The sequence below is a fragment of the Oryx dammah genome, unplaced genomic scaffold (genome assembly GCF_014754425.2).
Source record: "Oryx dammah isolate SB20612 unplaced genomic scaffold, SCBI_Odam_1.1 HiC_scaffold_28, whole genome shotgun sequence".
Lineage (NCBI taxonomy): Eukaryota > Metazoa > Chordata > Mammalia > Artiodactyla > Bovidae > Oryx > Oryx dammah.
Genome location: NW_024070212.1, coordinates 84,290,009 through 84,314,755, shown reverse-complemented (window position 1 = coordinate 84,314,755; position 24,747 = coordinate 84,290,009). Strand labels below are relative to the sequence as shown.

At 43.4% G+C, this 24,747-nt stretch overlaps 1 protein-coding gene across 12 annotated transcripts in view; it reads left to right on the top strand.

Annotated features, from left to right (window-relative positions):
* FGGY (FGGY carbohydrate kinase domain containing) overlaps positions 1 to 24,747 on the top strand; it is a 497,520-nt gene that overhangs the window by 287,905 nt on the left and 184,868 nt on the right. For all 12 annotated transcript variants that reach the window (XM_040232739.1, XM_040232740.1, XM_040232734.1 and 9 more), the window contains one exon: positions 1,754 to 1,857. In XM_040232739.1, coding sequence (XP_040088673.1) covers positions 1,754 to 1,857 — 104 coding nt within the window. The remainder of the gene's footprint in view (positions 1 to 1,753; positions 1,858 to 24,747) is intronic.

Genomic DNA, 24,747 nt, shown 5'->3' with positions numbered 1-24,747 from the left:
TGTAGTTCTCTATGGATATATGCCCTGGAGTGGGGTTTGTTGGATCATATTATAGTTCTGTCTTTAGTTTTTTAAGACACCTGCAGTTCTTCTTGTCCCATCTGATCCCTGCATTTAAATGCTCCATCTGGGCTTCTCCTTCCCTCCCTCCCACGGGACTGTGAGCAGCCCTAGGACAAGAGCTGTCATCTTATCATCACATCCCCAGCATAGGTACTTTCACTTCCTACTGTGTATTAGCCACTGTGGTCGGTGCTGGGAGTCTAAGCATGTGTGCAAGGCAGTGCTAGCTTCCAGCAGCTTTTATGATTGCAAGAGAGACAGATAGGGTGCAGTAGTTCTGTAAGTTACCAGTGTCTTATGTATTAGGGAAATCCAAGAAGGTGTGAGAACCTTCACCAGGGAGCCGCATCTTTCCTGGAGGAGCAGAGAAGCCTTCCGAGGAAATAACATTTGAGTTAGGAAGGAATTGGAGTTCACCTGGCAGAGAGCTTGGGGGATGGCATTTCAGGCAGAGGGCAGAGTGGATGCAGAGGTCTAGAGGTGGGAAGGAGCACTGAGGATTAGAGATGGAGAGTGGGGCAGCATGGCCCGGAGTCCATGAAGCAGAAAGGAGCTGTCCTCTCCCACATCCTGGCCGCTGTGTTCTGTCCTGATGCTCTCTACCTCCTGCCTGTGTCCTCGCTGGGAATGTTTCCGTGTTTGCATCTCCCACATATAAAACCCAGTATGTTGTATTATGTGTTGAAGGTGCTCATTGAATGAATGATGGATGACTCAAGGCTCTAAACAGTCTAACTGCCCCCTTGCATTTGTAACTTCACCTGCCCAGTAAGTATCAAGGAACACAGTCCATATGGAGGAGCAGCCTGAGCTTATACCATTTATGGGAAACTCTCTGCCACCTGGCGTTCTTTCAACAGAAACTTACTGTCAGTCACTCTACCCTTTACACTGAGAGTTCTGGAAAGAGTAGTACTAAGAATGGTGACCCAGAGATGCTGAGAAGATCCCATCATCAAATGACTCTATTGCCTTCTTTGAGATTGAAATGTGATGGGTTAAACTAGGTTCCCTTCAGCCCTGTTTCTTACTAGCAGTGTGATCTTGGACAGGTCACTTCACCCATACGTAGGCCTTCCCTCTCTCACTAATGTGTTAATAGAATCAACTTGACAGGCTTCATGTAAAATGAGATTGTACTTGCAGCTACTCAGCACAGTGCCTGGTAGTTTGGGACCAAAACTCACTGGTGACCGGTGCTTCCATTATTCTAGTTAGAGTCGCTATTATTAGTCCAGCGTTCAAGACCATACATTGCGTGTGCTAAGTGCGTGCTAAGTCGCTTCAGTTCGTGTCCGACTCTTTGCAACCGTGTGGGTCATGGCCCTCCAGGCTCCTCTGTCCATGGGATTCTTCAGACAAGAGTACTGGAGTGGTTTGCCATGCCCTCCTCCAGGGGATCTTCCCAACCCAGATCTGTTACGTCTCCTGCTTTGACAAGCAGGTTCTTTACCACTAGCGCCACCTGGAAGCCATACACTGGCCAGGGAAAGGCAAAAGTAGAACAGGCCTCTTAGTTCCCCTGGCAGGCTGATACGCTCTTTTGGTTTCTAGTCGAGACTGGCCTACACATGGAATGCCTTCTCAGCGTTGTTTGGTGTTAAAAAATAAATAAATGAAAGAGTGTCTTGGGTGTGTCCTAGGTTCCTTTCTTTCTTTTTTAAGAGGATTCCGTTTTGTTTTCACACAGGAGTGATTGGAGCAGATGTGAAGGGGCACGGCCTCGCCTGTGAGGGACAGCCGGTGACGTCACGGCTGGCTGTCATCTGTGGAACATCTTCTTGTCACATGGGTGTGAGTCTGCCGACTGGGTGAGGGCGGGGCCACCACACTCTGGGATGGACAGCCCAGCCAGGGAGGAGATCTGAGCTGCTGGCCCCTGGGCCCCCTCAACAACTTCCCTTTCTGTCCCCTGTGCCGTGTCGAGCAGAAAGCACAGCGCTCCTTCCAATAGCTTTGCTTTGATTTGCCAGATCTTTTTACAGGGATCAGATTTGTAAAAAGTGTAAAAAGGCATGAACCTACCTTTGACATCACCCAGGCCAGAGAGCTGAGGAGCAAGGAGTGAAATCAGATCCAGAGATGGCAATGCCTCACTCCCAGACAATCTGTCCCTAATGGGTAGCCAAGTCTTCTCTGCACAGAGGTGTCTGTTTTCCTTGGCGGTCAGGCTTTCCCTCAGTCAATATAAATCCATCTCCCTGGGAGCGGTCTGGTGATGTATAGAATTAGACTGCATATCATGACTTCAAAAGCACACTGATAAGCAATTTTCACTCTGTTAATTTTTCTCCATGAATTAGTGGAAAGGCTTTCTCCAAGATTACAGTTAAAATTTAGTGCCTGCCCTAAAATTTATATCTTCTTTAAATGCCTGAGTCTGAAAGCATTCCATTTCGATAAGTACCCATTTCTACCATATTTTTATTTAAAAGTCATTACTCTTAAAGTTAGATGGACGATCCTTGGATTTTTCCCAGACGAGTAAAACAGAGGGGAGCATGGGGGAGAAGGAGGAAGGCCTGGGGACAGGAGTAAGGTTAGAGGGGGGTCTGGGATACAGTCCAGGGCAGGCACCCTACCATAGTAGAGGGACTCATGGGCCTTGAGAAACTGTGTTTAGTTACTGTTGGGACCAATGAGCCTGTTATACCATGTAATACTCTGGTTGAGTAAATATCGATACATTTACTTATCCGCTGATCCTTTGCTCTTGTGCTAAACCCTGGGGACAAAGGCATGATATGAGTCTTCCCATTGGTGAGATAGAATGATAACAGGTACTATGGTACAAGGCCCCTCAGTGTAGATTCCGATTGAACTTGAGATGCTGAGCATCTAGTATGCACTAAACATGGTGTCAGGGGTTCTCACACATTTCATAGAGATGATGGAGCCGCCTGACTGGTTTCCAGTCCCAGTTCCTCCACTTCCTAACGATGGGCCCTTAGACAGCATTCAACCTCTCTGGATCCCAGATTCCTCATCTGTGAGATGTGAGAGTTATAGTACATGTCTCATAGTGCGGTGAGGATGAATCAAGGTGTGTGTCACAGAGAGTAAGCACTTTGCCGGGGCTAGCTCCCCATCACTAGCACTGGTGTGTTGGGAAGAAAAGATACAGTGCCTGCCTAGGAAGGGTCCAGGCTTAGCGACAACTTCCTAAGAGGACAGTACACTGGACTTCTTAAACCTCCTCAAAAAAAATTTCCTTCTGCTTGTTTCTGTGGACACACATTTGAATGGAACTTCTTGAAAAGTCCTGGCCTCTGTCTTCCCCTCAGCAGCCCTATTGTAAGGCTTGGCTGTTGCTGAAGGGAGAAATCTATGGAGGCCTAAGGCTGCCGTTAGCAGGAGGGCAGGAGGTGCCCACCAGGACACTCAGCCCTCATCTCCCACTCTGTGAGTCTACACTCTCTAGCCTGTCATCACTGAACACTGTTTTAAGCCTGTTTAAATCATCTCCCATTTTCACAGGGACACATCTAACTTGGTTTCTCCTATAAAGTCTAAGTATTGAATACTTTTACCCAACTCAGTTTGGATTTGTGAGCAACAGCAAATCTGTTCGAACATGAGTCTGTGACATCCCCATGTCTTAATTTCCTGGTGTCTTCATGAAAACAGTGCTGGCTTGTTGTATACCATCTATTTTACAAATTAAGCAACTAAAGCCTAAGAAAGACCAGACATTTTCGCAAGGTCACAAAACTGTTAAGCTGGAGCTGAGAACACAGGTCCAACATCCCAAGTGCATCCCCTCGATGCCTTCCTGTGCTGTGTACAATTTTAAAGGGCCAGTACTGGAGTGGAGTGAGCTTGGGCTTCAGAGTCAGACAGGTGTAGGTTTGGACCTCTGCTCATGCACGTTTTGACCCCATGACCTGAGGTGACCTACTAAAGTTCTCTGAGCCACAGATTCTTGATCCATCACACTGGGGGTGAGGATGCCCATCTTAAAGGGTTGCTGGATAACATAAGTTATATACATACATCCCCCATGCATAATAGACACTCAGAAATGGTGGGGATTCTTATTACACTTCCCTAGCGATATAAAAGGCTCACATGGAGCATCTGTTGGGACTTTAACAAGTTTGATGAGCAGCTGCAGTTGGTTGCAATGAATGAGGGCCATAAAATGCCGGTTTATTATGGTCGTGTTGTGCTGGAAATAAAGTGCCCACCCCCACCCTGCTTTGTACTTGGGAGTGGGAAGGGACCTCCTGGGCCAAGGGGATTAATCATCAGCTTTAATGTTATGTGGTGAGGGTGAGACTGTGGTCATGCTGGCATCGGAAAATGCCTTTGATCTGGCTCAGGTGCTGGGCGCCCAGCGAGCCAGCAACAATGACACCTTTGTGAGGTCTTGGAGAGGTGCAGGTCTGAGGAAACACTCTCCAGGAAGCTCAAGGACCCTCTTTGTTGTGGTTCTGGCAAATAAAACCACCAACTGTCAGGAAAAGTTCTGCAGACAGAACACAGGGACTAGAGGGGTCTGTGGGCTTTTCAAAAAGTGGTTTCCAACTTGGTCTGAAGGATTCTCCTTCTTCCTGTCTGCTCACTGCTGATGTTTCTAGTTCTCATTTTGATTGGGGCAAAACTCCCAGGAATATTTTGCATTTGATCCAGGTTGCCTCTTTCTAGCTCACCCAGAGTGAATGAATGAAGGAATGTCCAAGTAACAAGTTCTTTAGAGTTGCCTTTCTTCACGTCCCTGTTACTTCCAGGAATCTAGAGAAAAAGCCTGAGGTTGAACATAAGCCTTACTAATCAGGCCTTTGATATTTTAGAAGATACAAGTGTGGGCTGCACATTTATCTTCCTTGTAGATGATTTAATTAACAAGGAAAAAGAACACTGTTCTTTTTTTAACTGCATGAAAGCAGAGCTGCTTGTTCAGAGTTAATTACTACCAAGTCACCAAAACCCAAGATCATACGCAGCAGGGGTGAACCAGAGGTTGGAAAGTCACGGGGTCAGATGGAGCTGATCCCTTCCATCGCTCCCAGCACCCCTTTTCTCGAGCTGTCAGGTCAGGTCGTAACTTGGGAACTTGTATTCAGTCAGCATGACAGATGGGGAGAGGACCCTGGGGCAGGGGGTGGGGAAGCATTGAAGAGGTAAGGTTTGAGCAGAACAATAGTTGGTGAGACCTAGGAATTACATCTGCATCTTAAATCACTGAGAACTGAAGTTTTTTCATTTTAGGTGAACGTAGACCTGGTGATTAGCTATCACACAGTGGGTGTAATTGCAAAGCAGGCTCTTACACTGACTTTACCACTCACTTAGGTGAGATACTTCATCTTTTAGTACCTCTGTGACTTCGTCTGTTTTAGGTGGGCAATAGTATTTACATAACATTGTTTCGAGGATTAAGTAAGGTAGTGTTTGTACGCAGTTTGGCACTCTTCCTAGCACCATATACCAAATATGGCATTATTGTTAAAAGTGATTCAAGAGCCGACTCATTGGAAAATACCCTGATTCAGGGAAAGATTGAAGGCAGGAGGAGAAGGGGGTAATAGAGGATACGATGGTTGGCTGGCATCACTGACACAATGGACATGAGTTTGAACAAACTCCTGGAGTTAGTTAAGGACAGGGAAGCCTGGCGTGCTGCAGTTCATAGGGTCGCAGGGTCAGACACACCTTAGTGACTGAACAGCAACAACAGCAATGCTAGAATGGTCCATGTGACAATGGATTCAAATGAAAAACATCAAGACAAACTAACGTTGAGTTTATTGTAGATCTCAGATGGATATATGTATAGAAATATTTATAGCCATATGTAAGTATTTCCTAGCTGTGATAGTGGAGAGGGCCTTGAAACAAGGATACTCTAGCAGCTAGTTGCTACAAACACTCCTAGTGCCTACATCTTCATTTCTAATACCGATCTCCAATAAAAAGTATCAGGGCTTCTTAGAGAAATGGTTGATTCTAGGACCTCAGATATGCAGATGACACCACCCTTATGGCAGAAAGTGAAGAAGAGCTAAAAAGCCTCTTGATGAAAGTGAAAGAGGAGAGTGAAAAAGTTGGCTTAAAGCTCAACATTCAGAAAACTAAGATCATGGCAACCGGTCCCATCACTTCATGGAAAATAGATGGGGAAACAGTGGAAACAGTGGCTGGCTTTATTTTGGGGGGCTCCAAAATCTTGCAAATAGTGACCGCAGCCATGAAATTAAAAGATGCTTGCTCCTTGAAAGTTATGACCAACCTAATTCAATTCAGTTCAGTTGCTCAGTCGTGTCCGACTCTTTGCAACCCCATGAACCACAGCATGCCAGGCCTCCCTGTCCATTACCAACTCCCAGAGTCCACCCAAACCCATGTCCATTGAGTTGGTGATGCCATCCAACCATCCCATCCTCTGTTGTCCCCTTCTCCTCCTGCCCTCAATCTTTCCCAGCATCAGGGTTTTTTCAAACGAGTCAGCTCTTCGCATCAGGTGGCCAAAGTATTGGAGTTTCAGCTTCAGCATCAGTCCTTCCAATGAATATTCAGGACTGATTCCTTCAGGATGAACTGGTTGGATCTCCCTGCAGTACAAGGGACTCTCAAGAGGCTTCTCCAGCAACACAGTTCAAAAGCATCATTCTTCTGCGTTCAGCTTTCCCAACTCAACTCTCAAATCCATACATGACCACTGGAAAAAACATAGCCTTGACTAGACAGACCTTTGTTGACAAAGTAATGTCTCTGCTTTTCAATATGCTGTCTAGGTTGGTCATAACTTTCCTTCCAAGGAGTAAGCGTCTTTTAATTTCATGGCTGCAATCACCATCTACAGTGATTTTGGAGCCCAGAAAAATAAAGTCAGCCACTGTTTCCCCATCTATTTTCCATAAAGTGATGGGACCGGTTGCCATGATCTTAGTTTTCTGAATGTTGAGCTTTAAGCCAACTTTCACTCTCCTCTTTCACTTTCATCAAGAGGCTTTTTAGTTCTTCTTCACTTTCTGCCATAAGGGTGGTGTCATCTGCATATCTGAGGTTATCGATATTTCTCCCGAACAACCTAGACAGCATATTAAAAATCAGAGACATTACTTTGCCAGCAAATGCCCATCTAGTCAAGGCTATGGTTTTTCCAGTAGTCATGTATGGATGTGAGAGTTGGGCTGTTAAGAAAGCTGAGCACCAAAGAATTGATGCTTTTGAACTGTGGTGTTGGAGAAGCCTCTTGAGAGTCCCTTGTACTGCAGGGAGATCCAACCAGTCCATCCTGAAGGAATCAGTCCTGAATATTCATTGGAAGGACTGATGCTGAAGCTGAAACTCCAATACTTTGGCCACCTGATGCGAAGAGCTGACTCGTTTGAAAAAACCCTGATGCTGGGAAAGATTGAGGGCAGGAGGAGAAGGGGACAACAGAGGATGAGATGGTTGGATGGCATCACCGACTCAATGGACATGGGTTTGGGTGGACTCCAGGAGTTGGTGATGGACAGGGAGGCCTGGCATGCTGTGGTTCATGGGGTTGCAAAGAGTTGGACACGACTGAGCGACTGAAGTGAAGTGAACTGGGGACTAAGGCAGGAAATAGACAAGATGATCCTAGAGTATCTTATAGTAGCACCAGAAAATAAAGAAGTGTTGAAAAAAAGCAAACACTGTAACAATTTGAGGGGGCCTCCCTGGTTGCTCAGATGGTAAAGAATCTGCCTGCAATGCAGGAAACCATGGTTCAATTGTTTAGATCCCTGCATCAGGAAGATCCCCTGGAAAAGGGAATGGCAACCCACTCCAGTATTCTTGCCTGGAGATATAAATAAAGTGTATTGAATTATAACCCAAAGTGTCACATAAATATTATGAATATGAGCCCATACTGATATAAATAAGTAAATAGAAGAGACAAATCTCTCAGGCAGGAGAATTCCAAATAATTTATGTAGATATATCGCCTCCCCCCCCAGGGAGGTGGAGCATAACTTCCTACTCTTAAAGCATGAGCTACACATGGTAACTTTCTTTCAAAGAGGAAGGACAGTACAAAAAGGGGGAAAAAGAATAATTTTGCAGTGGAGAAATCTGACCACTAACTTTAGCCAGGTGATCAAAGTCAGCACCAACAGTGATAAGTAATGTTGATAGTATGTACTATTGCCATGATGTGATGAGAATGGCACTTTATCTCTGTTATCTTCCTCCCCCAAACTCATAACCACAGTCTAATTAATCATAAGAAAAACATCAGACAAATTCCATTTGAGAGACATGCTACAAAATATCTGACTAGCACAGTTCAGGTCTTCAAGAAACAAGGAAAGTCTGAGAAATTATCACAGTCAGGAGGAGTCTAAAGAGATGTAACAATTGTGTGGCATCCTGGATGGGATCCTAAAACAGAAGAAATATGTTAGATAAAAACTAAGGAAATCTGAATCAAGTAAGGTCTTTAGTTAATGATAATATATCATCATTTTTAAATTGTGACATATTAGCTTAATGTAAGATTTTAATGATAGACAAAACTAGGTGTCAAATCTATGAAACTCTTCTTCCCAACTCTTCTATAATCTGAGCTGTTTTAAAAGTTCATTAAAAAATATTTATTAAATCATTCACTCATTATCAAAATGTTTTCTTGTATTTGCCTGGCTAAGTACTAAGGGTATTAAGATAAATAAGATAAAGTGTCATGCCTGCCTTCATGGACAAAGACAAGGAGGAGATGACCACAGCTCAGAGTGGTAATTCTGATGGTAAATTTAAGACTGGAATGTGGAGGAGCAGGGGCTTCCCTGGTGGCTCAGACAGTAAAGAATCTGCCTGCAATGCAGGAGACTGGGGTTCAATCCCTGGGTCGGTAAGATCTCCAGGAGAATGAAATGGCTACCCACTCCAGTATTCTTGCCTAGGAAATCCCATGAACAGAGGAGCCTGGCGGACAATGGTCCATGGGGTTGCAAAGAGTTGAACACGACTGAGCGACTAACACTTTCACCTTCATATGGAGAACTGAGCGACTAACACTTTCACCTTCACATGGAGAATGGGACCAGTCAAGTCTTCAGTAGACCGGGAAGCTTTCCTGTAGCATGTGGTACTTAAAGGATTGTAGTTTTTCCCCGCTGCATGGGGATGCTGTTCCTACTCAGTTCCTACTCAGATCCCCCCCGTAGTCTCACCCTCCTACTCTTTATCTTTGTCTTCTGTGTCTACAGCACCCACCACTGAGTTCCTCTGCTCCTGGATGGTTTGTAGGTATTACAGACCCCCTGGGATAGCACTGTAGGAAAGGAGAATGTCACAGCTAAGAGACAGTCGGCAGGTTTCTCTGCCTTAGTCTCTTTAGCGAGTGGCATCTGCAGAGGTCATGAGAGAGGTGGAGAGGGAAGGGAGTCCATAGGCACAGATAGGTCCACAGTCACAACTCCCAGGGCAGAAGCGACGTTCCTGTGCGTGATTCACTAGGGCCTGCCGTTGTCAGCCTTTAGGACCAGTGTTCTCAGGAGTTGGTCTCTGTACTGAGGCTTATCCTGGGCCCCTCAACAACATGTTCAGAAAACAGACTGTATGCCAGGCGTTGATTGGCAAGGAGGGGTTTGGCATGGTTCTATGAGCAGTAAGGCAGCTCATGCAATCAGAAAACTCAGCATAGTGCTTCTCCTGTCATTTGAGGCAGGACAGTTCTACACTGCCCTGAATGGATAAAGTTCAGCATCCCTGGTCCAGCCTCAGTCATTATCAGAAGACAGGCAATAGCATTAGCTGCTGCCATCTATTGAGCACCTACAGTGTACCAGGCACTGTGCTAAATCCTTTATGTCTTGTCATCAGCTCAGCAGTCCTGTGAGCTGGGCACCATTACTGTCCCCATTTCACAAGTGAGGATATGGAGGTAAAGAGCAGTTAAGTGGGTCACACCATGTGCAGGAAGTGAGGACTGACCCCTCTCTAGGAGACTGAGCCCAGAGTCCTTGCTCTTCCCTTTCAGGTCCATCAGTTCAGTTCAGTTCAGTTCAGTTCAGTCGCTCAGTCGTTTCTGACTCTTTGCGACCCCATGAATTGCGGCACGCCAGGCCTCCCTGTCCATCACCAACTCCTGGAGTTCACTCAGACTTATGTCCATCGAGTCAGTGATACCATCCAGCCATCTTATCCTCTGTCTTCCCCTTCTCCTCCTGCCCCCAACCCCTCCCAGCATCAGAGTCTTTTCCAATGAGTCAACTCTTCGCATGAGGTGGCCAAAGTACTGGAGTTTCAGCTTTAGCATCATTCCTTCCAAAGAAATCCCAGGGCTGATCTCCTTCAGAATGGACTGGTTGGATCTCCTTGCAGTGCAAGGGACTCTCAAGAGTCTTCTCCAACACCACAGTTCAAAAGCATCAGTTCTTTGGCTCTCAGCCTTCTTCACAGTCCAACTCTCACATCCATACATGACCACAGGAAAAACCATAGCCTTGACTAGACAGACCTTAGTCGGCAAAGTAATGTCTCTGCTTTTGAATATACTATCTAGGTTGGTCATAGCTTCTCTCAATTCCCCAGGGGAGAGGGAGAGCAGACTCGATTGAAATAAGGGCCAGTGTTGTTGCAGACATCTCATCAAAGAAAAGATTTGAATGACAAATACCTGGGAAGATGCTCATGACCTTAGTCACTAGGGAAATGCCAACTCAAACCACTGTGAGGTCCACTACATGCTTGTGAGAATGGCTGACATTGTGATGAAGATGTGGGAAACCAGAGCCTAACACACTGCTGAGGGGAGTGTGAAATGGTACAACCACTTTGGAAAACAGTTTAGCACTTTCTTACAAAGTCAGTGTACACCTACTGTGTGACCCCACTGTTTCACTCATAAAAGCATTATGTCTATACAGAAACTCATGCAGGAACAGTAGTAGTAGTTCATAGCAGTTCAAGTTCGTAGCAGTTTCATTTGTAATAGCCCCAAACTGGAAACAGCCCAAATGCCTGTCAACAGTGATTAGATAAACTATTGGTCCATTGCTAGAATGGAATACTACTAAGCAATAAAAAAGGAATGAGCTATTAATATAAGATACAACATGGATTCATCTCAAAGTATTAATTATGCTAAGTGAGAGAAGCCAAACAGAAAGAGAATAAACTATATGTAATTCCATTTATTAAAAATTATTAGGAAAATGCATTATATATATATATATATGTATGTCTAATATATAATGACAGGAAGCATATCAGTGATTGCCTACAGTGAGGCAGTGGGCAGAATGAGGACCAGGAGGAAAGGATTATAGATGGGCACAAGGAAACTTTTGGGGGTGATGCATATACTTACCTTGATTATAATATTATCTTCATTGGTGGTTGTCTGCTATGTCAAAATTTATCAAACCAGATATTTTAAATATGTGTAACTTAATGAATACCAATTATAGTTCAGTAAAGCTTTAAAAAAATATACCAGAAAATAGGAACAATAATAATACTGCCTACAGTAACTTATATAGTACTTACTATATTCCACACACAGTATCTCTAAAAATGGTTTAGTCTTAGTTTAAAAAATAGTACATAGTAGATGCTCAATAAATACTAGTTGTCACTTCTTTCATTCTAACCCAAGTAAATTCTCTAGGTAGTCTGACATATTTTACTGTTTTGTTCTTTTGGTCCCTAGACTGATAGGTATGGTTATTTGTATTTTTTTTAATGTTTTATCTTATATTAGAATATAGTTGATTAACAACTTTGTGATAATTTTAGGTGTACAGCAGAGCAATTCAGCCATACATATACATATATCCATTCTCCCCCAAACTCCCCTCCCATCTAGGCTGTCACATAACATTGAGCAGAGTTTCATGTGCTACATAGTAGGTCCTTGTTGGTTATCTATTTTAAATGTAACATGTCGATCCCAAACTCCTTGTATCCTCCTCTCATTCTCCCTCCCCACTCATGATTACCTTATTTGTGTTTTAATGGTGGGGCTTCCTGGTGACTCAGCCCATAAAGAATCTGCCTACAATGCAGAAGACATGGGTTCAATCCCTGGGTCAGGAAGATCCCCTGGGGAAGAGAATGGCAACCCACTCCAGTATTTTTGCCTGGAGAATTCCATGGACAGAGGAGCCTGGTGGGCTACAGTCCATGGGGTCACAAAGAGTTGGACAAGACTCTCTTTAATGGTACCAGCTCATATCTCAGAGGAAGCTGACTTGCTTATCAGGTCCACGCAGGTGGGTGCATGTCTCTGTTGCCCCTCTCATCCCATCCTGTCCAGTTTAGAGCTGGTGTATAATATTCATAGATGCCTAGTGACTACATGGCTGGATTGCCCCCCCCCACCACCACCACTCCCCGTGCTGACGAGCATGCAAGTGCTTGAATTTTCCTGTCTCCTTTCACACCTTCCCACTGCAGTAGGGCTGTCTTTCATCATCCGTTTCTGCTGAGTAGGGGGCTGACCAGCTGGTAGAAGCTCCCCCGTGCAGGGTGCTGTCAGTGTGTCCCCCACTCCACCATGCCGGTGATGCCTGGGAGCTCACTCGGCCTCTCTAGGAAGTGAGAGCCTCACTAGACAGCTTTACTTCAGCAGGACCTGCTCTCCCTTCCTCCACCTCACAGTCCTCCAGAGCTCTCCATTCCCATCCATCATGGGTCCCTGGAAGAGAACAGGGTCTCTTCCCAGCAGCTCTTCAGGATGCATTTTGGCCCAGAATGGATCTGCAGCCTGATCTCTGTTCTGTTGGGAAACAAGGGCTCAGGAGTCCTAGAGTCCTGAGCTCTAACCAGAGAAAACCCCCCTCAGACCAGGCGCGTCGTTGGAACTGTGCTCTTTGGGTGATGATTATAGCAGTGGAGTGCTCTACCCAGGTCCAAACTGAGGGACAGAGGATGCCATACATGGTTCCCTACAAGGGAAATGCAAATTCAAACCACAGTGAGACCCACGGCGTGATTGTTAGAAGGACTGAAGTTTGATGAGCATGTGGAACTGGAACCCTCACAGGCTCCTGCCGGCTACGTGAAATGGCACAACCACTTTGGAAAATAGTTGAGCAGTTTCTTATAAGAGACTCTCACATCTACTGTGTGATCCAGCCATTCCGCTCCCATAAAAACTGGGCAGGGCCGTCTGGTCCCGTGTTTCTGGAAGCCCACCAGGAACACAGCAAAGCCAGGTAACACAAGACCTTTCATGAGGTCAGAACAAATGAGAGTGTGTCAGCTGGCATGAGCCCAGTTTTCCACAAAAGACGGCAGCTCGCCTGGAAGAATCATTGAAGCAGAGGGAAGAATTGAAATTAGCAGCAGTAACAACAGCAGCTAATATTTACTGCATGCTTATCATGGGGTAAGATATGTGCATCTATTATTATATCTAAATCTCATAATAACCTTACGCAGTTACCAACGTTATCCTCCTGTTTTATAGGGACTGAAGCTGGGTCTCAGAGAGGCAAAGTACTTATCCGAGTCCATAGGTAGTAAGTCCTGGAGAAGTTTCTAACCCAGGCTGTTTGATTCCAGAGCTCACATTGTCAGCTCTTTGCAGAACAATGAGACACGGGCCATGGGATGGTTGGTTGTGCACATGGGTGTTTTGTGGGAATGGGGTGAAGTGGCTACAAGGCAGATCTTTCTCAAAGTCTGGTGATAACTGCACAGTGAGGCCTGGGTGCAGTTCAACCACAATGTTCTCATTTTCCCTCCTTCCCAGTCTCTCAAATCACTGCCCTGCCAGGGGCCCCCAGACTGATGAAGACAATAAAGATAAACAGCATCCCTTGTCAACCATTGTCCCTTGGGCGTGTATTTATGAGACTTCTTATTTATCATCTTCCCTGTTTCCCCACTGCTGTGTGGTCAAGTACTGAATTAGGCAATGTGAAGACATGTGACTGACTTCTCAAATCACGGAGATGTTTTTGTATCCGTTTGGAAGAGCATGAAATGAAAACCACATTGATTTTTATTCCCCCTTTTTCTATGTCCCACTCATCTGCTGTAAGGGTGACTCCGATCCTGTGGTTGCTGAGGGTGACCTAGCTGTGATGGCAGTGTTAGTGTTCTTCCAGCGAATGGGTGAGGATGTAAAGGAGTCTGAGACAGGCAGGGCAGAGCCCTCACCAAGCGTCAGCTTTTGTACTGTGGTTCTCAATACACATCGACTCCTCCACTTCTGCATACATTCTGGGGTTTCAGAACTTCTGCCTTGTTGCTTCTGCTTTATTGTTTTCTGGAATTTTTTTAATTTTTTTTTTCATCTTTATTTATTTATTTGGCTGTGCCATTTCTTAGCTACAGCTTGTGGGCTGTAGTTCCCTGACCGGGGATTGAACCCAGGCCCCCTGCGTTGGGAGCATGAAGTCTTAGCCACTGGACCACCAGGGAAGTCCCGCTTCCCCCTTATTTTTCATCTTCATCTCCCACTTTCCTTGTGTGTGTGCTCCAAGGACCTCTTTTTACACCTTAATTAAATTTTCCTATTTTTTTGAACTTCAGAGCCATCAGAAGTTTGGTATAGTTTCTGTTCTTCCATTTTACCAGTGTGAGAACACCAGGAGAAATGACATGTAAGAGAACAAAGTCCCAGAAAAACCCATGAGAAATTTTTTGAGCAATCAGTGCTGAAGGGTTGAGGTTGAAAGTCCCTCCCTAATGAACATCAGTGGCTCCCTACTGCCAATAGGAAAAAAAAAAAAAGAGGTTCAGTGTGAAAACCCAGCAGAGAATTTGGCCATGTTGTTATAGATTTGGGATATATTCAGTTTAAAAAGAATGAGAGTCTTAAATCTCAAGGAGGTGAAAGTTACTGCAGTGCTATGATGTATTATTTTTTAACATTTTGCTGAAAGATAATTCACATACATAAAACTCACCCCTGTCGTGTATTTTTCAGAACTCTAGAGAACTGAGTTTAGTGATGTTTGAGAAAGAGAAAGATTTAGTGCCCGTATTTCAGGTTATACTATGGAACGATAGCAGCACATGCTCTTTATTACTTACAGAGGCAACAGAAAGATAACACAGAACAGTAAATTTCCATTTCTGCTTGCACTTAGGATAGCACCTGACGTGATGTGGGTCTAGTAAATACTGGATTGATAGATAGAAGGACAAACAGAAATATGCTGGGTAGCAACCATCCAGGTTTTCTGAAGAACAAGTCAGGCCATACCAGTTTGGCGTCCTTTTCTTCGATGGGTTGACAGGCTACATGGTGAAAGAAGGAAGATCCAGCATGTCAGCTCTCTGGTCTTCAAGAAGACAGCAGGTTCTTTCCTTGATGACCTGATCCTTCTCACTTATTACAGCAGCATTGCTACATTCAGTCACAAAATTCCATCCACGTGAGAACTGATTTATTTCACCGAATTATACTTTGAAGCAGGCCTTAAGCAAAAACATAAAACTGATTGAAAAGTGTCCGTATCATCCAATTGCCAGATTTGTGTTTGGGCCTTGTGTCATTGATTTCAGCCTTATGTCGAGCCAGGCAGAGAGACAGCCTTGATTCTGTTGATTGAGGGGCTGTTTAGGTGGACGGTGTTTGTGAGTAATTGGTCAGCCATCCAGGAGCTGCTTGAGGTAGATAAGGCCATCCTGGCTTACCTACCTGCCATCTGCCTACCTGTTAAAATCTACTGAAGGTTCCTCAGGTTTCCATGTAACTCTTCATTGAAAGACTAGCTATGATCTTGAAAGTCAGGACGGGTGTTCTCTGGAATTAGGGAAATGATCCATGAAAAAGAGGGAGCCCATGGAGAGAATGGCCAGTTATATTAACACATGTACTCATTCTTCTGGGTTACGCAAGGCCCTAATTTCCATGGACCTACTTTGACAGACTCACAGTAGAGATGGTCCTGAATATCAAGTCTGATGGCTTCACTCTCCCAGTTAAAATCTCTCAGTGAGTCTCCTGAATCCTAGCAGATCATAGAGGATCATGTGTGACCTGAGCCCTGCCCACCCCTAGCCTCATCCCCTGCTATTCCTGACTTTTCATCCTATATTCTAATAACAGGTACATCCCATATCCTTTTGTGAATTCCATGGGCCAAAGATTTGTAGAACAGAGAATATCCAGATTTTTTTAAATTTATACTGTAAGTATACAGTGTATTACATACCAATGTTAGTGAGTTCTAGGATAGTACCCATAATCAATCACATTTGTATTTCTACAGTAAAGCTTATGAATATTCACACCAGGGATGTTAAATAGTTTCTAAATAGTAAGCTATTTATTCATTTTGCCATCCCATGAAACATGAAAAAAGCATTTGGTATTTGGAATGCTTTAGATTGAAGAAGTATAGGCTCTTTTGAGCCTATACTTTCTCATTTGCCCTTTAGGCATATTTTTTTTAAACTCTGGCTGGAATGGCCGCAACTCTCTTCTACCTGGTGAGCCTCATCACCACTAGAATCATAATCATTATTACAGTTCACATTTATTGAACATTTACTATGTTATTTGATACTTCCAGTAAACTCTAGGATGACTCTCATTGTATTATGATCCCAAGTGTTCAGATGAGGAAACAGGCTTGGGGAGCTCACAATGGGAGGAGGAGGCAGAACAAAGGTTGAACCAAAGCCCAGGGACCCCAGAGCCTGTGTTCTTAGTCACTACAGTATCCTTCAGTTCAGTCGCTCAGTCGTGTCCAACTGTTTGCGACCCCATGAATCGCAGCACGCCAGGCCTCCTTGTCCATCACCAGCTCCTGGAGTTTACTCAAACTCAAGTCCATCGAGTCGGTGATGCCCTCCAGCCATCTCATCCTCTGTCGTCCCCTTCTCCTCCTGCCCCCAATCCCTCCCAGCATCAGAGTCTTTTCCAATGAGTCAACTCTTCGCATGAGGTGGCCAAAGTACTGGAGCTTCAGCTTTGGCATCATTCCTTCCAAAGAACTCCCAGGGCTGATCTCCTTCAGAATGGACTGGTTGGATCTCCTTGCAGTGCAAGGGACTCTCAAGAGTCTTCTCCAACACCACGGTTCAAAAGCATCAGTTCTTCTGCGCTCAGCTCTCCTCACAGTACCCTTAGTGCATGTCTTCCATAAAGTTCCCCGAAGGTCAGGTGTTACCTCCATGTGGCTCTTGTCCCTTCCTCCAGCATGCTTGGTGAGTTGTGCTTCCTCTGGGCCCTCATAGCTCCCTAAGCCCAGCTCGAGAGCAGCACTTTCCAGTCCTTGTCTTCCCTACATGCCTGAGCTCTTTGAGCAGTTAAGGAGAAGCCTCCTTCATGCTCTATCCCTAGGGCACACAGGAGGAATTCAGCATACCACATGTTATCAACTCCACCCAAAGAGGTTTGCTAACAGACAGTAAATGATCTGTAATCCTGGTGAAGTGAGATAGTAACCACCACCACAGTTTGAGGGATAAAAATTCGAATTTTAAAAAGAGAAGGAAAAATTTACCAAACAAAAGAGTATTCAAATTTATGTGTCGTATGTAAAGAAGAGGAATTTTCTGGGGACAACAGCTTAGGGATGAACAAGCATCCTTGTTTATATTTAGGAATAACAATAGCTGGGATTTATTACATAATTACTTTGTGCTAGTTCCTCTGTCTGGCAGCCTGTATATAGAATATCTAATCCTCATAACAAATATGGGTGATTAACTTATAAAAGAGAAAGGTGTAGTAGGCATGTTTTAAGTCAGAATAAAGGCTAGTACTAGTACATTCACATTAAACAAAAGCAAAAGTCCTTAAAGGGTAGCAACCTAAAATGACCCAATAGAGCATATTTCTCCTTCTAAGAGATGATAGAATTGAGGTCAGAGAGATTACAGAGCTGGGATGAGGCCGAGGAAACCAGGTCTGACTGGTCTCCTGTCATTTATATTCATTCCTTGAAAAGTCCCTGTTAACATGGTACCAAGAGTATATCCCACTGTCCTACCCAGAACTGGGTCCACTTTCGAGTTCTGCTTCCGGAAAAAGCTGCTGGAACTTGGAAGGAAGCACATTCCTACAATATTTAGGAGTAAGTGGGAGCAAAGTTCAGGATGGTTCAGAGATGGGCTAGTTCTTTCTGCTTAAGAGAAACCTTAGGGGTTGGCTTAATTTTCTTGTTTATTAACGTTTTGGTGATCATAAAATGACTAACTCATTCTTGGTGCTTTAGAGTTTGTAAAATGCCTTGTGGAATGTGATACTCAGAATAACTAAGTGAGGTAGACAGAGCAGGTGTTGTTTTCTTTTTTTAAATGAGGTTCAAAGAAACTGAGTGATCTGTCCAAAGTCCCCTGGCTATTAATAGTAAGGGTTAGGTCCGAGAGTCAGATACATATGTGAGCAAACCGAAAGCCATTTCTGCTGCATGCTTAGTTGGTTCCCCTTCATTTACTCAAATTGAAGGGTCCTGCAGTTGGGGGAAGTCTGATATATCATAGGAAAGGCCCCTGATTCTGTCACTGCCCACCCACCGCCGAGCCTATAAATTCTCCACTGAGCTGCCAACCAGTGGTTCTCAATTACTGTGCATAAAATGTCCCTGAAGACTCCTGGCAAATGCAGTTCTTCAGGTGCCACTCCCACAGGGAGTGAGTCAGTGAGTCTTGCTGGGAAGTAGTATACTGTCATTTTAACAGGTGGCCCAGTGATTCTAATCAGGGTCTTTCAGAAAAATGGCTTTAAGCTCCTTCAGAGTAGCAGTTATACCTTCTCATCATGGTTTCCTCAGTGCGCAGCAGAGCACTTTGTACATAGAAGGGACTCTATACTTGATAAATGTTAAGAGTGAAGTGAATAAATGTAAAAGTAGTGTAGAATGTAGTAAATTAACTTGAATGGTCAGTGTGTCCCTGCTGGCTTGGGTCACACTTGGAGGTTCCATGAGTCTCCATCCTTTCAAAGGAAAATGTCTCTTGGTAGGCTTAGGTCCAGACAGATTGAGAAGTCAGGACTTGGAGAGAGTACCTCGTAGAATCTGCTAACAATTAGAGACTGTAGAATTCTCATTTTCTTATGAAAAGCAAGATGAAGTGAAACCGTGAAGGATCCCATTTGCTGCTCTGTGCAGACAACTCAGAAACCAAAGCACAGACACATCAGGATGCAACAGGAAACCGCAGGGGCCTAAGATCTTTCAGTGTAAATAGGAAGTCAGAGTTTACTTTTTGAACCCACAGTGCCAAGCTGAAGTGCAGTGTGTAATACAGCTCTCTGCCCAGCCTTTCCGTGAGCCCAGGCACAGATGAAAAGTGATGCCATCTGGGTAAAAGCATTTTCAAATGTTTGTTCTGATAGGGGCTTGGAGCAAGCTTCTTTTGTTTGTGCTGGTGAATAATTTGGGACACAGGTGCAGTTTGGACTTGAAAGCATTAATTGTGCTCCCTGGTTTTCCCTGTAGTGATATCTGAAACCCCTGTATTTGTATACAAAGTAATCTTACTCCACATACATTCATCAACCATTTGCTATTGACAGTCACCTTTCATATACCCCATCTGCAGACCTTTGAGTCCAGGTGCATAGTAGTGGAACATTGGTGGACACTTAATGGGTACTCTGTGCTTATTGGAGTGACATCTGTAATCACATTTGATTGCTACCATTGCATTGGACTTCCCTTGTGGCTCAACTGGTAAAGAATCCGCCTGCAATGAGGGAGACCTGGGTTTGATCCCTGGGTGGGAAGATCCCCTGGAGAAGGGAAAGGCTACCCATTCCATTATTCTGGCCTGGAGAATTCCATGGACTGTAGAGTCCATGGGGTAGCAAAGAGTCGGACACGACTGAGCAACTTTCACTTTCAGGGCTTCCCTGATAACTCGACAAAGAATCCGCCTGCAAGGTAGGAGACCCCAATTCGATTCCTGGATCAGAAAGATCCTCTGGAGAGGGGATGGCTGCCCACTCCATTATTCTGGGCTGGAGAATTCCATGGCCTATAGTCCATGGGGTTGCAAAGAGTCAGACACGACTGGGCGACTTTCACTTGCATTGCATTGGATACTAGTAAGTAGGATACAAATGATCATCACCATTTTCAGAAAAGGAAAATGTAAATGATAGAAAAGACATGGGTTGTGAGGTTAGATAGATTTATGTTCACATCCAAAATATTTAAACTTTCTTAGCCAGAGTGCCTTCTTTTACTCAGCCAGTTGTTCTTGAGCTCCTGGTCTGTGCCAGGCACTGAGGGAAATGGTAAGCACGAGTAGACGCAGACCTCACAGTCTAATAGGGAAGACGGATACTAAGCAAACATCACAAAAATATGTAGTTACAGATCTTGATAGGTGCTTTACATTCATACCCTGCTGTTGTTGTTCAGCTGCTCCGTCGTGTCCAACTCTGCGACCCCATAGCATGCTGGGCTTCCTTGTCCTTCACTATCTCCCTGAGTTTGATCAAAATCATGTCCATTGAGTCAGTGATGCCATCCAACCATCTCCTCCTCTGTTGTCCTCTTCTCCTCCTGCCCTTAATCTTCTCTAGCATCACGGTCTTTTCCAGTGAGTCAGCTCTTCACATCAGATGGCCAAAATACTAGAGCTTCAGCTTCAGCGTCAGTCCTTCCAATGATATTCAGGGTTGATTTCCTTTAGGACTGACTGGTTTGATACCCAGCTGATGGGAGTACAAATGGGTGTAATCAGTTGGGAAAACAGTGAAGCATTATATGAGTGTGCACATATCTTGCACTCTACCAGTTTCATTCCTAGGTAAAAACCTGGAGAAACTATCATACCCTTGCACCAATATGGACCCAGAGATTAGTACAAAGAGTGTTCATAGCATTATTTTCATAATAACTCCAAATTTGAATCAACCCAAGTTTCTCCTAATAATAGAATGAATATGCTAAATTGTATTGTAATCTTACAGTGGCATACATACTTCGATTGAAGGAATTATAGCTGCCTATACATGTCAAACAATTTTAAGTGAAAGAAACAAGGCATGAAAGAAAATACAGAATTATTTTATTCAAATAAAATTCAAAGAGACAAGAGAGACAACACGTTTTAGGAATGTATGTATAAGTGATGAAGCTTGAAAGATAAGAAATTTGGGGGCTATAAGTACAGAACACTTGGTTAATTACATGGCTGCGGCTGCTGATTATTGAGGTTAAAACAATAAATTAATTAAAGATGCCTTCCAGGAGGGGCTTGTGATAAGTAGCATTCCAGGTGAAGGTTGGATGAGTCTTTATAAGTCTTTGAATTATACATATATGTGTCTGGTGTGTAAATGCTGTGAGGAGAAGGAGTGACAGACGATGACATGGTTGGATGGCATCACCAATTCAATGGACATGAGTTTGAACAAACTCTGGGAGATAGTACAAGATAGCGAAGCCTGGCATACTGCAGTCCATGGGGTCGCAAAGAGTCTGGCACAATTTAGTAACTGCACAACAATAACAAAGTGCTGTGAAGTGGAGGAAAAACCATGAGAGTGTAAAGCCTAGTGACTGATGATGTTTGGGTGATTGGCTTTTATAAGGCAGGGATGTTTGAGATGAAATGCTTTGATTAGGTAACTAAGCAGAGTCTAGTAGGAAGCAGGGAGGGTTGAATATGGCAGTGGATGAGTGGTAAGTGATCCAGGAAGAGAACAGCAGGATGATAGGAGGGAAACTAGCAGATTGGGTTTGTTACGGGCATGACACAAGTTAAGCCTGGAGAAGCAAAAAGGTGCAGGACATGCTAGGTTTATAAGCCTTGTGAAAGATGTTGGTCTTTTAAGAGAAACAAAGGTTTTAAGCACAGTGGTAACATAAGTAGATTTACAAAGGATCAAAATAATTGCAATTTGAAGGACAGATTGGAGAGAGACCACAGCAGATGTGAGAAGACTAGATAGAAGGACCTTAGAAATCAGGTGAGATGGTATTGCAATAGCTTGTCTCAGAGTATGGCAGGGGAGATGGAGAGGAGTGGATATATTTGAAAGACAGTTAGAAGATAAAATTGATGGTACTTTTGGCAGTGGAGAAATGGCAGTCCACTCCAGTACTATTGCCTGGAAAATCCCATGGACAGAGGAGCCTGATAGGTTACAGTCCATGGGGTCATAAAGAGTCAGATACGACTGAGCGATTTCACTTCACTTTGGCAGTGGAAATGCCAAGGTTGCAGGGTGGATGCAATCAAGGCTTCCCAGGAGAGGAGAAACCTTTCCGATTAACACAGATGTTAAGGAGACTAACATCTAAAGGCAGTGTATGATCCTAAATTGAGTCCTAAACTAGAGAATTCTTTTTTACTTTTACTGTAAAAGATGTTTTGTAGCAATTGGTGAAATTTGAATAAGGCCTATAGATAAAATGGGCTTCCCTGGTGGCACAGAGGTTAAAGCATCTGCCTGCAATGTGGGAGACCCAGGTTCAATCCCTGGGTCGGGAAGATCCCCTGGAGAAGGAAATGGCAACCCACTCCAGTACTCTTGCCTGGAGAATCCCATGGAGGGAGGAGCCTGGTAGGCTACAGTCCATGGGGTTGCAAAGAGTCAGACACAACTGAGCGACAAACTACTTATAGATAAACTAATAGAATTTTGTCCATTTGTATTTTCTGATACTATAATTGTATTAGGGCCATATAAAAGAATAGCCTTTTAAAAATAAAATGTGCTTAAGTATTTAGGGGTAAATGGGTATTATATCTGCAACTTACTCACACTGGTTCAGAAAAACTTTTTTCACATATATACAATGTGTCTCGTTGAGGGGAGTGGATGGATAAGTGGATGGAAAGAAAGAATGTCTGTACAACATATTAAGAGACTCTGAATCTAATGAAGGGTATATAGAATTCTTTGTACTATTTTTGTAACTTTTCTCTAAGTCTGAAATTATTTTTAATAAAAAATGCTAAATGCAAAAATTAAAGAGTAATAGCCATATGAAAGTAATACCTCTGTTACTTTAACTATGCTGATAAGTTAATATGTTACTCACTGTACCCTATATAAAGTTCCACTGGAGAATTTGTTTTAGAATTTACTGGTTAAAAATGTTATTTAATCTGAACTTACATATCCTTTTTTCCAGTAATGCAATCTATACAACCAATCCCATTTTTCTTCTATCCCTGTAAACCAGGAAGCTTAGAGTTGAAATCTAACACTCAAGCTAAAATGGTTTATCATATTTGGTTTATCATATTTCCATTCTTCTTTTCATTAGTTTTATATTTATAGCTTTTGTTTATGAGTTATTATAACATCTATGTGTGTGTATGTGTGTGTGTGTTGAAGAGAGCTATATAAAATATCTAAAACCTTTTGAATTAGTTTTCAATGGATGCTATAACAAACTATTACACACTTGGTGGCTTAAAACAATACACATTCATATTCTTAAAGTTCTGGAGACCAGACGTCCAAAATCAGGTTCAGTACACTGAGATCAAGTGTGAACGGGGTCTTCCTCGCTCTGGAGGCACCAGGGGAGAATCTGTTCCTTGCTTCTTGCAACTTCGGTGGCTGCGAGCATGCCTTAGCTTGAGGACACACGGCTTCAGAGCTCTGTAGTCACTCCAGGGCTCTCATCTGTGGTCAGATCTCCCTCTTCTCTCTCAGAAGGACATTTATGACTGCACTTAGAACCCACCTAGACAACCCAGGACTATATCCCCATCACCCCCCACTTTTTTTTTTCTGCCATATACAGTAGCATTCACAAGTCGCAGGGATTTGGACATGGCTGTCTTTGAGAGGACCATTATGCAGTGTACCACACCCTTTGTGAAAAGAAGTAACATCAAAATACATTTTTTTAAAGTAAATAAAGTTAAAATATAATCGTTTCTTCAGGAAGTGTTAGGTACTTTTACATTTGTGTGTAGCAAAAGAGCACAGATAAAGCAGAGAGTCAAATTTCTGTACAGTGACTTTTAATTACTTTAATGAATTTCATCTACTTCTGTCTTATATTTCCTATTTAGTTCCTGCTGAAATATATTTGATTTTTAAAAATTGGCCTTAGAGCCACTAACCTCGCTGAATTCTCTTTATTAATTTTGTAATTGAAGTATGGTTGATTTACAGTGTTGTGTTTCTGGTGTATAGAAAAACAATACATATATAGATGGGTAGGTAAGTAGCTAGACAGATTTTTTTCATATTCTTTCCCATTATGTGCACTTCCCTGGTGGCTCAGAGGTTAAAGCGTCTGCCTCCAATGCAGGAAACCTAGGTTCAGTCCCTGGGTCGGGAAGATACCCTGGAGAAGGAAATGGCAACCCACTCCAGTATTCTTGCCTGGAGAATCCCATGGACAGAGGAGCCTGGTGGGCTACAGTCCACGGGGTCACAAAGAGTCGGACACAACTGAGCGACTTCACTTTCACTTCCCATTATAGGTTATTACATGATATCTAATATAGTCCCCTGTGCCATATAGTAGGACCTTGTTGTTTAATTTATATATATTAGTTTGTATCTGCTATTCCCAAACTCCTAATTTATTTCTGCCTGCTCCTTTGGTAACCATAAATTTGTTTTCTATGTCTGTGAGTTTGCTTCTATTTTGTAAGTAACTTCATTTGTATCATATTTTAGATTCCACGTGTAAATAATAGCATATGCTATTTGGATTTCTATGTCTGACTTATTCCACTTAGTATGATCATCTCTAGGTCCATCCATATTGCTGCAAATGGCATTATTTCATTCTTTTTTATAGCTGAGTAGTATTCCATTACATACACACACACACACCACATCTTCTTTATCCATTCATCTGTCAG